This window comes from Hypomesus nipponensis, chromosome 14 (genome assembly GCF_054491055.1).
Source record: "Hypomesus nipponensis isolate SF chromosome 14, ASM5449105v1, whole genome shotgun sequence".
In the NCBI taxonomy this organism is placed as follows: domain Eukaryota; kingdom Metazoa; phylum Chordata; class Actinopteri; order Osmeriformes; family Osmeridae; genus Hypomesus; species Hypomesus nipponensis.
This window is the reverse complement of record NC_140374.1, coordinates 3,371,283-3,387,681: the sequence shown is the minus strand read 5'-3', so window position 1 is coordinate 3,387,681 and position 16,399 is coordinate 3,371,283. Positions and strand designations below refer to the sequence as shown.

Sequence of the window (16,399 nt, the reverse complement as noted above, 5' to 3'; positions counted from 1 at the left end):
CCTACAAATGGAAATGTGCAAACCACAGCCAATCTCTTCAGGTGTTATCTTGATTAACTGAAAACCATCACAAACGATGTAAATCGGCTACAGTGACTCGCATCCATTGACATTAGGCCTCATTCACAAATATGTGCGTAGAAATGTCTTACTTTGCACACAAAATAAGAGGGCTCAGAAAATTTCAGAGCAAAATTGTTCTTCTAGTTAATACAAATTATATAAACTGCGTTCGGCCGTCACAATGACCCAAAGGCAGCACAAGGGTTTAATGAAATACTTATTAAACCTCCTCATTGTACAGTTGTGCTCTCAGCAGCAGCATTGAATATGGACGTCATATCTCCTGTCACTGAACCTGGGAAGAAAAAATGGACTCCTGAACTTCATATCCTTATCCGCAAAGGCCACTTTGATTAATGACTTGATAACTGAAATAAATGTTTACCTGACCGAGCTCTCAGAAACATGGCTTAAACCTGAGAAGTGGATCCCTCTGAATGAAGCTTCACCTCCAGACTCACCTGTGGAAAGGATCCCTTCCTCAATTGCTCTTCCCATTAAAACAAATTCATGTAACTGGACGTTTTTCCCCTTCATTGAGGGTTTTAGGTTGGTGTCATTGTATGGGCATCTGCATTTTTAAGACATTACTTGTAAAAGGACAATATAAATCAAATGTAATTTTGATTAATTGTGCTGGTTATCCATGAAATAATACACAATATAAAACATGATTAGTTTCATACCAGAAGCAGTGCAGTCCTGCATAATAAGACATTCCAGATACATACAATCCAACAATGTAATCCCAGAGTTCTGTAATATGCTAAAGCATGTTACAGGGAGGGTAGAGCTTGGTGCAGTCCAATTCGTGATTAAAACAAGTAGCTGCTGGCTTGTGGTTAGGAAAGTGATGTAGCAGAGAGTCAACAGACAAAACAAGGTACCATCCACACCTTTCTCCTTTCCCCCGACAAGGGAAGGGTCTTTCCCCTTTTGTCCTTAACTCCCAGAGCAGGAGCTTCAAAGCCCTGACCCAGCATGGGGTCAGGAACAGATCACATGGTCCCACAGTGTCATAACAAAGGGAATTACTTGGAAGGACTTTCTTTTCTGGATTTGCAAACATATTCTCTAGGACTACATGGCTCATGGACACTAATTCAATGACAGTAGTCGATGTGTTATAATGTTTGTTTTTCTCATTTACCTAGAACATTGTTTAATTGATGTTTGATTATAACTCCCCTTCAGGTATAGCAAAATCAGTCAATATTGGTATCAAAATAATTGTATCATACTAACAAAACCAGTTATGAAAGTTGTATTGTTATATTCTGAAGTTAAGCATTCCATGGACATTTGAGATAACGGAACTCAAAGCTAAAAGCCACTTCACACCTCTGGGCAGGTCCCAGAACGACGCCCAGGTGGAAGTAACTGACCAATGAGAGAGGTCACCTTCACATGGATAAACCCCCCGTTCTTTGGAGTATAAAACCCCCAAAAGTACAATCACCCCTGCTTGTTCGTGGGATTAACTGGAGGTGCACACTCTAGTTTATTTCCTCATTACCTGCACATTCACTTTGCGCCCGGAACTTTGACGAGAGATTCCGTTTCCTATTCGTTGGACATAACGAACCATTGACTCCGTTCTTCAAACCAACAAAAGTAATTGCGATTTGCAATATATTTCTTACTTGTGACATATTGGCATGTTGTGATTTAATTGTTGATGTTTGATTGTATTTTACAAATGATTTAACCTAACCATCGTTAGGTCAGTTTCCATTGATCGTCCATTGTTACTATAGAAGCCTCTTCCTCTCTACCTCTTCCTCAGCTTCTTCCCCTCCCCCTTCACAAGCGTTCTACGCAGCCATTGTGTAGTGCGCTCTCATTAGAATTTAGGCCTACTGTACTGTTTTAGCCCAACTAACCAATAACTTATTTGTTATGTGTTCACTATAATTACATTCTCTTAAATAAATAATTGTGTATAATACTCGCTTATCTCTCATGTTATATGATCTGCTCTTTTTTCATAGAATTCACAATTTAAGATTAGACTGATTATTACGAGTGCTATTATTCAATATTATTAAATAAGTTTCCTCTGCTCCTTTCACAAATCAGAGGTGGTGCCCCCAAGAACTACGATACTTTATTATGAACTAAGTATTGCTAATCTTAAACGTGCAAACCACGCTACAGTGAATTGAAGACTAGCCTTGCTCCATCATTGATAACCTTGAAATACAGAGCAGTGCATCAAAGAAATGATTTAGACACAAGAGAAGTTAAACCACAAGGTTTTGTCTCCACAAGGAGCAGTAGCACATGCTGTGGGAATGATGGGTTCAGGTGATTCTGTTCATAAATAACGAGCTCCAACCATCAATGGAGGACAATACAGTCCCCTCACTTTGAAGTTCAAAAGAACATTTTCCATCAACAAGTGTCCAGTAAAACAAAACAAGTAAGGCTGAGCTCATAGCTCACTATGGTCCTTCTTCTCTTTGCTCTGCTGGATCTTCTCTGGGAGGGTCTGGGTGAGGAAGGTGAAGCGTTCCCTCCTCAAGTGCTGACCAGCCACCTGCTCCAGCCCTATCCCCAGGTAATCCCCCTCTGCCCCGTACTGTGGCCACTGAGACAGACCTGCTCCATTAGGATCCCTGCACACACACACACACAGACAGAATCAAAGTCCACTAAAGTCAAACGTCCACCATCTTGTGTATAGAGTATGCAGAGGAGTGTATTCCTACCCTGTGCGAGCAAAGTTTCCCCAGTAGCCCATCATAGTTTTACATAGGTGTTCATCTTCCTTTGTGCAGGGGCCTAGAAGAACAACAACAGGATTTATGTGAGTTCGTCCAGCTTCTTACATGCTCTGGTGTGGTCCTACAGTATAGAAGACAAACAACTTTTCATTCATGCTACCATGCGTCAGACTTACTGGATAGTTTCACATGAGTCGTGGTGAAGCACAATCCAAACAAAGTGTATAATTCATCTCCGTGGTCACTTCCAACGAAGCTAGGCCTTGTGTCCGCGATGAATGTTGGAATGTACCGGTACTCATATAGGTAGACAGCAGCACCTGCATCTGTTATGTTAACATCGGTATCATGTTAACATTGAGCCACATTACAAGTCGCTGTTTGCATCCCCTCCTTTCTCACTTCGTACAGGAGAAAATGTAGCAAATAACATGAGGGATTACATGAATGCTTGCCACAAATGTTGCCTACTAATATTTCATATACATTTACATTTTGTAATTTAGCAGACGCTCTTATCCAGAGCGACTTACAGTAAGTACAGGGATTTTTTCCCCGGGGCAAGTAGGGTGAAGTGCCTTGCCCAAGGACACAACGTCATTTTCCACGGCTGGGAATCAAGCCAACAACCTTCTGACGAATAGCTCGACTCCCTAACCGCTCAGCCATCTGACCCCCCTCTGCCTATAAGTACCTTTACAGAGATATATCTGAGCTTCTGTTACATGTAGTGTCCTTCTGCAGTCGTTCTGCAGTCATTGTACAGCCATTACGGAAAAAGTATGACTTTCTTTTGTCAAAGGCTAATTGTATCCCAGACCATACCAACAAACACATGATTTACTTCCCAACTCATTAACCTACCTTTGTGTGCATTTGCTGTCTTAATGGCAGGAACAGTAAACATAAAGTCTCCAATCAGCTGAGTGAAGCCATTTCTGATTTCCACCCGATCTCCAGAGGTTCCCAGATACTCATCTGCCACCAACTCAGCTACCCAGTGATCTTTAGGCTGCAAAGAAGATAGAACATTTCTGGCTTGACTGATTATCTGCATCTAATAGCGGTTCAACGAGCCTGTGTATGGCTGTTTTCCTTACATCAGGGAAGATCATAGACAGAAAAGGTAGAATATCTCCCCGGTCCATTCCTTCTGTCCAGTTTGGAGGAGCAAGGAACTGTGGGAGGAACACAAACCATTCACCCACTTTGTCCTACACACACTAGATACACAGGAGGAGAAAATGCATATCTTTATTTTGGAGTTACAGGCGTCCACCTGCACTCTCTTGGCCAGTGAGCCACTAGAACTCCCCCCACATCACTTTTCAATCCCAATGTGTGAACACTCAGCTAATTGTTCACTGGCAAAAATTATTTTACCACAACCTTACGTACCCCTGGTAGTAACCAGCCACCCTCATCATTGGTCACGCCAGTCACGAAGGGAACCTTGTGAAGCTGCTGGTTTTGGAACAGCTCCTCCACTGGCTTGATGAGGAAGTGCCCATCCACGGTGACAATAAATTGCAATGTTTGGTCCTTGAAATTGGAGTCATCAAGATGAAGGGATTTACCGTTTGTGGATTGGTGGTGGATCACATGTCAACAAAATATGGGTGATCTATACAACCAACCATCTAATGTTAAATAAGCGTGTGTGTAGCATGGTCAAAAATGTTCAATGGTACCTTAGCAAGGGTCAATATGTCTTCTTCTCCAACAGCTCTCATGCATTCTGCAATCTTTTTAGTGCTGGTGATGTCACACCCAGATGAATTAGCTGCCGTCTAGGGGGGAGGGGGGGGGGGGGATTGAGCGCACAGAGAAGTTACCACTGTGTGTCACAAGCATGACATCACTCTATAACATGTTTTTATATGAACAATAGACATGCATGACTTTAAATCTAGAATACATAGCACTAAAGCAACAAGCTGAGGGGAGGATGAGGTGGAGAAATGACCTTGGCCATAAGCAGAGGGTCAAGGGTGATGAGGAAATCCATGGCAGCAGTACCACTCTGAGCTATGGCACCATGGAACAGGCCAGTGGACATTGGGGACAGGAGCTGGTGAGTGAAGCACAACAATGTTAGCAAAACGTTGGGAAGGTATTCACAAGTGTGGGCTTATTAGAGTGTGTCCTATGTTCGGATCCTCACCAGTAGTGATACACTCACTCCACCAGCAGACTCGCCAAATATGGTAACAGCACCAGGGTCGCCTCCAAAGTTGTGGATGTGTTCTTGGACCCAACGCAGGCCCTCCACCTGGTCCATGAAACCCATGTTCCCTGGGATGTGATGGTCCCCGGTGCTGTAGTGGAACAGCAGGCCCCACCAAGTGCAAGTCAGACAGAAGTCCTATAACTCAACATGTTAACTCTCTTCCTGTCTCTGCTTCTTCAGCATCAAGAACCACGATACTGTCCTTGAAATGTCATGTCTAAATCAATATTTGGACACTTGAAAATGTTAGATTAGATTTGATTACATTGTTGCACTATTCACAGGTGAGCACACGCTTTAAGTTGCCTGCACTACATACGGCTATGTTAAAGCTATGCAGTTAGCTGACAAGACGAATGCAGACTCCACGCTTTCCACCTCGCCTTACTTGATAGCTACACTTTTAGTTCCGCGGAACAAGATAAAACTGTCCATTATTCTTCCTTGAGGCCAGCAAAACTGAATCCTGCTAAGGGGACAGTTTAAGAGCAACACAGTCTTTGAAGTGAGCATGTTTTATTGCGCTTGGAAATGTGACATCAATCTGACGCCATAAAGTGATGAGGTTGTACCTCAAAAACCCCAGGAGTCCCAGTCGGTACTGGACCAGAACCACCACTACATCCTGGTAGGCTGCCAAAGCAGAACCATCAAACATGGAAGCAGACCCCATGGTAAAACCGCCGCCATGGATCCAAACCATCACCTAGGATACAGAAGCAATATTGCTGCCACAGACAACTCTATGAATTCCAGAACTGACAACAAAGTCCATGGTGGGATTTTGTACCGGTAGCTTGGCATCTTGAGCTGGTTTCGCAGGAGTATAAATGTTGAGGTAGAGGCAGTCCTCTGATATCTCTGGGAACTCCATGGTCATAGAGGACATCTTAGAAATCAAGTTCACCATTACATCCCTGTCCTGAAGACACCTGAAAAAGGGCCATGTCATGAAACAAGTGCCATTCCCTGGCCAACACAAACAGGACTTGATCAGGAATACAAACATTTTATACAGTTGTGACTCTACTGGGTTAGGTGTATGTGTGTGCCTGCTGAGTCATACATGAATGGCTGTTTGGTGGCGTCCCTCAGCCCCTCCCATCCATCTGTGGGCTGGGGCGGGGCCAGTCTCAGGGGGCCCACAGGTGGCTTGGCAAACGGCACCCCCAGGTAGGCATGCACCAGCGTCTCCTTCCCCTTAACCTCCACATACTGCCCCCTCAGACCGCCCAGCTTGGTCTGCACCACAGGACTGACCTTTGACCTGTGGAGGAGGAAGATCAATGAGAATGGATTCCCTGCCAAAAGAAAGAAATGAAATCAGGTTGCTTTAAGTGTTAGATTGAACCTTACATCTTCTCTTTGCTCTGCCGGATCTTCTCTGGGAGGGTCTGGGTGTGGAAGATGAAGCGTTCCCTCCTCAAGTGCTGACCAGCCACCTGCTCCAGCCCTATCCCCAGGTAATCCCCCTCTGCCCCGTACTGTGGCCACTGAGACAGACCTGCTCCATTAGGATCCCTGCACATACACACACAAAAGTTTGTTTTAGATGGGGCCTGACCATTCACTTCCATTCCAAAATGTGTTATCTTTAACCACTAACCCTTAACCCTAACTATTATGTAATTCCAAACCTAATTCTAACCCTAACTCTAAAAGTCATGAACCCCCTGAAAATGCATTTGAAGTTCTGGGTCCCAGCGAAAGGGCCCCACAAGGTCAGGTTTTTCACATTTCACTATACTTGTGAGGACATTTGGTCCCCACAAGGGTAGTTAAACAAGACCACACACACTAAGTTACAAAAAAATCATATAAATGTCCAATGTAGAAGAAATACAAAAAGGCAGCATTGTCCTACCCTGTGTGAGCAAAGTTGCCCCAGTACTTCATCATAGTCAAGCTCAGCTGATCATCTTTCTCCATGCATTGTCCTGAAAAAGAGAGAGAGAAAGTCGACACAGTTCTACTCGTCTTACAGAGCAGTGCCATTTGAGGTTATGTCTGTTTTACCTTCGAAGGCTTTCACAAAGCAGGATCCAAAGACATATATGAGGTCATCTGCATGATCCACCCCCACAAAGCTGGGCCTCAACTTCTTCAGGAAGGTGGGAGGTTCCTGGAGCTCATAGACGTACACAGGGACACCCGCGTCTGGGGGTACAAGGTTGGATGTCCAATTATGGGTTTTTGGTAGTACTGTACTTCACTCAAGTATTACTGTATTACCTTATCAAGATTTACCTACCTCTATGTGAATTTGCTGTCTTAATAGCAGGAATATTAATCAGAAAGTCTCCAATGAGTTGAGTGAAGCCATTTCTGATTTTCTCCCGATCTCCAGAGGTTCCCAGATACTCATCTGTCACTAACTCGGCTATCCACTGATCTTTAGGCTGCAAGAAAGAGAGAACATGTCTGGCTTGACCGATGATGAAAGTGATCCAATGTGCCTGGCTGTGGTAGTGTTTTCCTTACATCAGGGAAGATAATAGATAGAAAAGGTAAGACTTCCGCCCGGTCCATTCCTTCTGTCCAGTTTGGAGGAGCAAGGAACTGTGGGAGGAACACAAATGATTCACCAACTTTGTCCTATAAACACTTGACTAATCGTGGAGAATATTCATTTTCTATGAACATACCCCTGGTAGTAACCAGCCACCCTCATCATTGTTAATTCCAGTCATGAAGGGAACCTTGTGAAGCTGCTGGTTTTGGAACAGCTCCTCCACTGGCTTGGGGAGGAAGTGCCCATCCACGGTGACAAGAAATCGCATTGTTTGGTCCTTGAAATTGGAGTCATAGAGATTAATGGGGATTTACAGTTTGTGGATTAGTGGCCGATCACATGTCAGCGGAATATGTGTGATCTATAGAACCAACCAACCATCCAATTTTAAATAAGCGTGTGTGTAGCATGGTTAAAAATGTTCATTGGTACCTTAGCAAGGGTCAATATGTCTTCATCTCCAACAACTCTCATGCATTCTGCAATCTTTTTTGTGCTGGTGATGTCACACCCAGATGAATTAGCTGCCGTCTTGGGGGGGGGGGGGGGGGGATTGAGCGCACAGAGAAGACACCACTGTGTGTCACAAGCATGAAATCACTCTATAAAATGTTTTTATATGAACAATAGACATGCATGACTTTAAATCTAGAATACATAGCACTAAAGCAACAAGCTGAGGGAAGGATGAGGTGGAGAAATGACCTTGGCCATAAGCAGAGGGTCAAGGGTGATGAGGAAATCCATGGCAGCAGTACCACTCTGAGCTATGGCACCATGGAACAGGCCAGTGGACATTGGGGACAGGAGCTGGTGAGTGAAGCACAACCATGTTAGCAAAACGTTGGGAAGGTATTCACAAGTGTGGGCTTATTAGAGTGTGTCCTATGTTTGGATCCTCACCAGTAGTGATACACTCACTCCACCAGCAGACACGCCAAATAAGGTAACAGCACCAGGGTCGCCTCCAAAGTTGTGGATGTGTTCTTGGACCCAACGCAGGCCCTCCACCTGGTCCATTAGACCCATGTTCCCTGGGATGTGATGGTCTCCGGTGCTCAAGAACCCCAGGAGTCCCAGTCGGTACTGGACCAGAACCACCACTACATCCTGGTAGGCTGCCAAAGCAGAACCATCAAACATGGAAGCAGACCCCATGGTAAAACCGCCGCCATGGATCCAAACCATCACCTAGGATACAGAAGCAATATTGCTGCCACAGACAACTCTATGAATTCCAAAACTGACAACAAAGTCCATGGTGGGATTCTGTACCGGTAGCTTGGCATCTTGAGCTGGTTTTGCAGGAGTATAAATGTTGAGGTAAAGGCAGTCCTCTGATACCTCTGGGAACTCCATTTTCATAGAGGACATCTCAGAAATGAAGTTCTCCATTACATCCTTGTCCTGAAGACACCTGAAAAAGGGCCGTGTCATGAAACAAGTGCCATTCCCTGGCCAACACAAACAGGACTTGATCTGGAATACAAACATTTTATACAGTTGTGACTCTACTGGGTTAGGTGTATGTGTGTGCCTGCTGAGTCATACATGAATGGTTGTTTGGTCGCGTCCCTCAGCCCCTCCCACCCATCTGTGGGCTGGGGCGGGGCCAGTCTCAGAGGGCCCACAGGTGGTTTGGCAAACGGCACCCCCAGGTAGGCATGCACCAGCGTCTCCTTCCCCTTAACCTCCACATACTGCCCCCTCAGACCGCCAAGCTTGGTCTGCACCACAGGACTGTCCTTTGACCTGTGGAGGAGGAAGATCAATGAGAATGGATTCCCTGCCAAAAGAAGGAAATGAAATCAGGTTGCTTTAATTCTGTTAGATTGAACCTTACATCTTCTCTTTGCTCTGCCGGATCTTCTCTGGGAGGGTCTGGGTGTGGAAGATGAAGCGTTCCCTCCTCAAGTGCTGACCAGCCACCTGCTCCAGCCCTATCCCCAGGTAATCCCCCTCTGCCCCGTACTGTGGCCACTGAGACAGACCTGCTCCATTAGGATCCCTGCACATATACACACACAAAAGTTAGTTTTTATTGGGGCCCGACCATTCACTTCCATTCCAAAATATGTTATCTTTGACCACTAACCCTTAACCCTAACTATTAATGTAATTCCAACCCTAATTCTAACCCTAACTCTAAAAGCCATAAACCCCCTGAAAATGCATTGGAAGTTCTGGGCCCCAAAAGAAAGAGGCCCACAAGGTTAAGTTTTTCACATTTCACTATACTTGTGAGGACATTTGGTCCCCACAAGGGTAGTTAAACAAGACCACACACACTAAGTTACAAAAAAATCATATAAATGTCCAATGTAAAAGAAATACAAAAAAGGCAGCATTGTCCTACCCTGTGTGAGCAAAGTTGCCCCAGTACTTCATCATAGCCAAGCTCAGCTGATCATCTTTCTTCATGCATCGTCCTGAAAAAGAGAGAGAGAAAGTCGACATACACAGTTCTACTCGTCTTACAGAGCAGTGCCATTTGAGGTTATGTCTGTTTTACCTTCGAAGGTTTTCACAAAGCAGGATCCAAAGACATATATGAGGTCATCTGCATGATCCACCCCCACAAAGCTGGGCCTCAACTTCTTCAGGAAGGTGGGAGGTTCCTGGAGCTCATAGACGTACACAGGGACACCCGCGTCTGGGGGTACAAGGTTGGATGTCCAATTATGGGGTTTTGGTAGTGCTGCACTTTACTCAAGTATTACCGTAGTATTACCTATACAATAATTACCTACCTCTATGTGAATTTGCTGTCTTAATAGCAGGAACATTAAACAGGAAGTCTCCAATGAGTTGAGTGAAGCCATTTCTGATTTTCTCCCGATCTCCAGAGGTTCCCAGATACTCATCTGTCACTAACTCGGCTATCCACTGATCTTTAGGCTGCAAGAAAGAGAGAACATGTCTGGCTTGACCGATGATGAAAGTGATCCAATGTGCCTGGCTGTGGTAGTGTTTTCCTTACATCAGGGAAGATAATAGATAGAAAAGGTAAGACTTCCGCCCGGTCCATTCCTTCTGTCCAGTTTGGAGGAGCAAAGAACTGTGGGAGGAACACAAAGGGTTCACCAACTTTGTCCTACAAACACTTGACTAATCGTGGAAAATATTTCATTTTCTATGAACATACCCCTGGTAGTAACCAGCCACCCTCATCACTGTTAATGCCAGTCATGAAGGGAACCTTGTGAAGCTGCTGGTTTTGGAACAGCTCCTCCACTGGCTTGGGGAGGAAGTGCCCATCCACGGTGACGGCAAATCTCATCATTGGGTCCTTGAAAATTGAGTTATGGTTAAAGATGTAACACACAATACATATTCATAATGGAACAATAGCTTGGTAACGTACCACATATCAGCAGGACAGATTATATAAACAGTTAATAAAAGTATGAGAAAATCTGATTACTAGCATTTTTTTATTTATTTTTTTACCAAAGTGCATGGAGCAGATTTGATTGGGTTAGGGTTGGCGGTGATGTATGTGTTCAGTATCACCTCAGCAATGGTCAATAAAGCCTCCTTTCCAACGACTTTCATGCATTTTGCAATCTTCTCAGTACTGGTGATGTCACAACTAGATGAGTTGGCAGCCATCTGGTGGAGGAGGGGTCAATATGAACATTCCAGAACACAGTATTTACATAATTCCTTTCACTTTGGTTTTCTTCAGTTACATCCATTATCTATGTATTTAACTCATTAGAATGCATAGCAGTAAGCGTAGCGGACTGAGCTGGAAAACACCTTGGCCATGGGAAGAGGGTTGCTGGAGCAGAGGGCATCCATGGCAGCAGTACCACTCTGAGCTATGGCACCATGGAACAGGCCAGTGGACATTGGGGACAGGAGCTGGTGAGTGAAGCACAACCATGTAAGCAAAACGTTGGGAAGGTATTCACAAGTGTGGGCTTATTAGAGTGTGTCCTATGTTTGGATCCTCACCAGTAGTGATACACTCATTCCACCAGCAGACTCGCCAAATATGGTAACAGCACCAGGGTCGCCTCCAAAGTTGTGGATGTGTTCTTGGACCCAACGCAGGCCCTCCACCTGGTCCATGAGACCCATGTTCCCTGGGATGTGATGATCCCCGGTGCTCAGGAACCCCAGAAGACCCAGTCGGTACTGTACCACTACCACCACTACATCCTGGTAGGCTGCCAGAACCGAACTGTCGTACATTGATGCAGAACCCATTGCAAAACCCCCTCCATGAATCCAAAACATGACCTGGAGAACATAAGATACAGCATAAACGTCTATCACCAGCATTAATGCAAGATAAATAATAATAACATAGAAAATATAAGATAACTACCGACTCTGATAATGAGACTGCATGTTCAGGTTGGGCTGAAGTGTGAAGTGTATTTCATTTAAACGTACTGGTAGCTTGGCTTTCTCTGAGGCTTTGGCTGGCACATAAATGTTGAGGTACAGGCAATCTTCAGACACATCGGGGACTTCCACTTTTAAGGACAGAGCGGCAGCAAAATCAATGGATAACTGTCTGTTCTGAATACACCTGGGTGGAAATGAACAATAAAGAGGGAGTATTGTAGGGAGTCAGGTGGCTGAGCGGTTAGGAAATCAGGCTAGTAATCAGAAGATTGCCGGTTAGATTCCTGGCTGTGCTAAAAGACGTTGTGTCCTTGGGCAAGGCATTTCTACCTACTTGCCTTGGGGGAATGTCCCTGTACTTACTGTAAGTCACTCTGGATAAAAGCGTTTGCTCAATAGATATATAAATATAAATATGTATCCATTTTATATTGGATGTTACTTTACAATATCTTGTTATTGTGGATGATGCATCTGTAGTGGCTGTACAGGTACAAATGACGTTTGATCACATCTGTTTATCAACACTAGATACATCGTCAAGATAAATAATGTATCTGTGACTCTGCTTACATGAATGGTTGTTTGGTCGCGTCCCTCAGCCCCTCCCACCCATCTGTGGGCTGGGGCGGGGCCAGTCTCAGAGGGCCCACAGGTGGTTTGGCAAACGGCACCCCCAGGTAGGCATGCACCAGCGTCTCCTTCCCCTTAACCTCCACATACTGCCCCCTCAGACCGCCAAGCTTGGTCTGCACCACAGGGCCTGAGGACAGTGGATATGAGGAAATTGTGAGGTTATACCGGAGAAAATACTAAATGTACACAGATCATGTATACTTTATATTAACATGTGTTATCCCCCCCCCCCTTTGGAGTTATAATATGCATATGAACTCCCTTTTTTGTGTGCAGAACAGTCAAAATTGCCAAAGAGCTTCTCTCAAATCAGGCCCTCAACCCGTGTTCCTCAGCTTGAAGCAAAGGCCCTGATTGATCTTGGTGGTATTGCATTTCCGCTTGGCACCTTCCTCGTTCTGGTGATTTGATACCATTAACATCAAAATATCAAAACATTTCCAAATGTTTTTTTGTTTCTCGAACCTGGCCTTAAATACTAACTTTTTCTTGGTTTAATTTTTGCTGAGTCCGAAATAGAGAAAGTAACTAGCACTCAAATTTTTTGCTACACCAGAGTCAACCCAGACGTATTATGAAGCCAGGAGCAAGGGAGACACTCTTCTGCGCAAGACCGGAAAACCGTGTTCACTGGGATGTTTGCCATCAAAGTACCACGAGAGCGATTTGAGAGCGGCCGGCTGGGCTTGTAAGGGTGGGCCACTTAATTGATTAAATTTAATAATCATTTTATCGTATAAGTACAGTTCAGGGACTGAAGTTAGGCAGCTTTGGTATGGACATGAATAGGTAATGCGAGCGCGCGAACAACATTATTTGCAATAATTTGAGAGCAAATACTTTTTGGGGAGTTTCAGCTGATATTATATTTTGGACTCATATTTTCACGTGACCTGCATAGGCTCAGAAGAGGAAACTGAAAATGTGTGTTTACCTCATTCACTTTTGTGTGACTAGGTTTAGTAAGACGTGAATGACATTCGTTCACAAGTAATAATTAGCTACAGGTTTTGTTATTATTTAGTTTTTGTACTTTACTTACAGTTCAATGCAGTGTAATTGTTTTCCCTGATAATTAAATGCTAGCAATAATAAATGACCATTTCAAATCATACAAACTGTCATGATGCATTATTTTAATGCGGGAATTTTTGCAGGATTACATGCACTAACATGAGAATGAAAATATGACAAATGTTTGCAGTGGACCTATGAAGGCCAGGGAAATGGCCATAAAATGTTGAGCAACACCCCCCCCCCCACACACTTATATATGGGGTGGCCAAGGGGTGGTCAGGGCTACTTCAGGGGGTCCACAGACCAAGACTGAAAATGTGTGTGTAACACACACACAGATGCTTAGCCTGGCATCTAAGCAGTGTAAATGATTCATATAATTGCTGATGAGAAATAGAAATTAAAATGTACTTAAGCCTGAGTTCTTCAGTGTGGCCTAGTATGGTCCACTAGGGTTACTTTAATGAAATTATTCATTTACTATGAATAGTTTGTGTCTCTACATCTGAATTGCAAATCATTTCTTTCTACACACACTGTAGCGTAGGCTACTCACAAACTGGAGAGACTTTGGTCACTCTGTTTTCATGAATATACTGGATAATCTGGGTCTAACCAGGTTAGATCCTTCTTTTACATTAAAACATAACTTTTAGTGTATACTCACACAAAAAATGCCTCAGCAATCAACACAAGAACACTCATGAATCAACAACCAACATTTTAAAGTGAGGCTTAATCTGGGAAAAACTTTTGCGTAGGCTTACATGCGTGGCCTACAAACACAGGCTAAACTTGGCATGTGACTGACTGACTAGTATGCTGCTCTGAGGTCTTGGGGTGGTGCAAGGACTGGGGTCTATTTCCACCTGATCCTGTTTGCTCAGCTTTTTGAAGAAGTCTGCTATCTCACCCTTTCTTTTAATGTTTGAAGTGAACACTAAGCAAAAATAACATGTAAGCTTACACATCCAATTATCCACATTTGAGTCCAATCTCAATCTTAAACATATTATCATTATTATCTTTTATCAACTACTAGTTAGATCATGGCTAGCCCTACTCTGAAATATGTATTTCGAACAGGCATTATACCAGGGGCGTTGTTAGACCCTTTTTACTGGGGCACGTGCCCCGGTATAAATCTGCTGTGCCCCAGTAAAATAAAAAGTTTTAGTTTTAACAATTTACTTTATTAGTCAGTGCATTCATTTAGATTGACAATCCCGGAAAAAAAGTAAATGTATCAACGCTTGTAAAATCAAAGCAGTTTAACCAAAAACACAAACTGATGCCTGCAGAGTTCCATGTCACCAAGGTCTTTGAGCTTGCCAAATAGCCACTGCAGCACACACACAGAAGTCCAGGTGTCGGACTCAGACACAAGAATTGAGGTAGGCTAAGAAAACATTACAAAACTAAAGAAAGTTCCAAAATGATAGGCCTACCGATCATCTTATTTTGACTAAAACATAAAAAGAATATTACATGAAGCTCATAAAACAGTATTTGCACTCAAATGAATACAAAAATGAATGCGCGCTGGCATTAACTATTGATGTCCCTTCCAAAGACCGAGGTGAAGTTAGTTCCATATTCAACATTCAACATTCGTTTCACATTCGGAAGACGCTACTTTGCAGTCTCGCGTTAGGGACCGGGTGAAAACTACCCATACATTTTTGAAAAACAGCAGAGTATTCCAACAATGTCTATACCCCAAAGCTGATATCAAACCTGCATCCCTGAACTGTTGTATAGTGGGTTAAGCAAGGGGAGTTTCTATAGCCGAGTAGTGTATGCAGAGCACGCTTGAAAGAAAAAAAAAATAGGGGCCTGTGCCCCAGTAGAGTTTTATGTCTAACAACGCCTCTGCATTATACAATAGCAAACAGGGTAGCTATCTGACTGCAGCTTTAATCTTTTGTAACATTAACAAATTGATAAGGCATCTCATCAAGGAATCTTAGCAGTTAAAGTACAAAAATAGTGTAGCAACCCACACCGAAAGACATGTGTTATAGGCTGTTGGTTGGTTGTTTCCAATTGCCAGGGATAGCGAATTACATTTTGGGGTGGCACCTGGGGTGGCCAGTCCGATATCAGAGGGGTCCAATGCCACCCTGGCCACCCCTTTGGCTCCGCCACTGTTGATACAGTCGCCATACCATCAACTGACCAGCAGATGTCCCTATGGAGAAGATGTATCTAACGAAGCTTTCCGAAGCTCTTTGCTTCGGAAAGCTTCGATTCCCCCATCACTATTTTACGTTCTGTGTTGTGTCAGCACCACTCTCATTTCACTGTCATGTAAGAAACTCCGCTTGCAATAAATCAGCTAAAAGAAAGCCGTCTGAAGAGTTGTGTTCTGACAGACACACCGGAAGCGAACACAACGCACCAACCAGCTGCACATAAACCCTATCTTAGTTGCTCATCTACAGCTACAAAACTAAAATACTACTTTAATTGTTCACAAACTCACCATCAAATTCTTCTGAAGCAGTCAGATATAGTAAGCAGAGCGCGACGTAGTACCTCAGAGTGCTTTTGAAAACTGTCATGACTGAAGCAAAAGCTTCAGGCTGTCAGTAAAACTCCGCAAACAGGCTGCAGAAATGCGCCCTATCGAATGGAGTTCCAGCAGACTGAGCGGTGGAGGCTGGGTAGATCACCTTTATCCTAGATGTGTCAACAGTTGGTTGCTGTGCCTGTATAGGCTACATGGTTGTACTTCAGCGTGGAACAGTTTACATAACAACATTTACATTTTGAACTTTATCTGCTGATCATAAATATTGCATTTACAAGCTCATTATAACTTTGCCCCAGTCAGGATCTATGCTACCTTTGGCA

The 16,399-nt window shown here is 43.8% G+C and overlaps 1 protein-coding gene across 1 annotated transcript; it reads right to left on the bottom strand.

The window, feature by feature from the left end:
- Positions 1-2,148: 2,148 nt before the first annotated feature.
- On the bottom strand, positions 2,149-16,175 carry ces2b (carboxylesterase 2b). Its single transcript, XM_084671720.1, has 35 exons — positions 16,029-16,175; positions 12,464-12,653; positions 11,936-12,074; positions 11,492-11,779; positions 11,294-11,398; positions 11,045-11,143; positions 10,677-10,820; positions 10,512-10,589; positions 10,282-10,429; positions 10,044-10,184; positions 9,888-9,960; positions 9,375-9,539; positions 9,083-9,283; positions 8,807-8,948; positions 8,435-8,722; positions 8,237-8,341; positions 7,964-8,062; positions 7,665-7,808; positions 7,501-7,578; positions 7,271-7,418; positions 7,036-7,176; positions 6,884-6,956; positions 6,376-6,540; positions 6,086-6,286; positions 5,810-5,951; positions 5,592-5,725; positions 4,954-5,107; positions 4,756-4,860; positions 4,481-4,579; positions 4,188-4,331; positions 3,890-3,967; positions 3,654-3,801; positions 2,966-3,115; positions 2,775-2,847; positions 2,149-2,681 (listed from the first exon to the last, which is right to left on the bottom strand). Exons 1-35 carry the CDS (start codon positions 16,105-16,107, stop codon positions 2,498-2,500), a joined length of 4,845 nt encoding a protein of 1,614 aa, XP_084527846.1. The 5' UTR covers positions 16,108-16,175; the 3' UTR covers positions 2,149-2,497.
- Between the last annotated feature and the right edge of the window lie 224 nt (positions 16,176-16,399).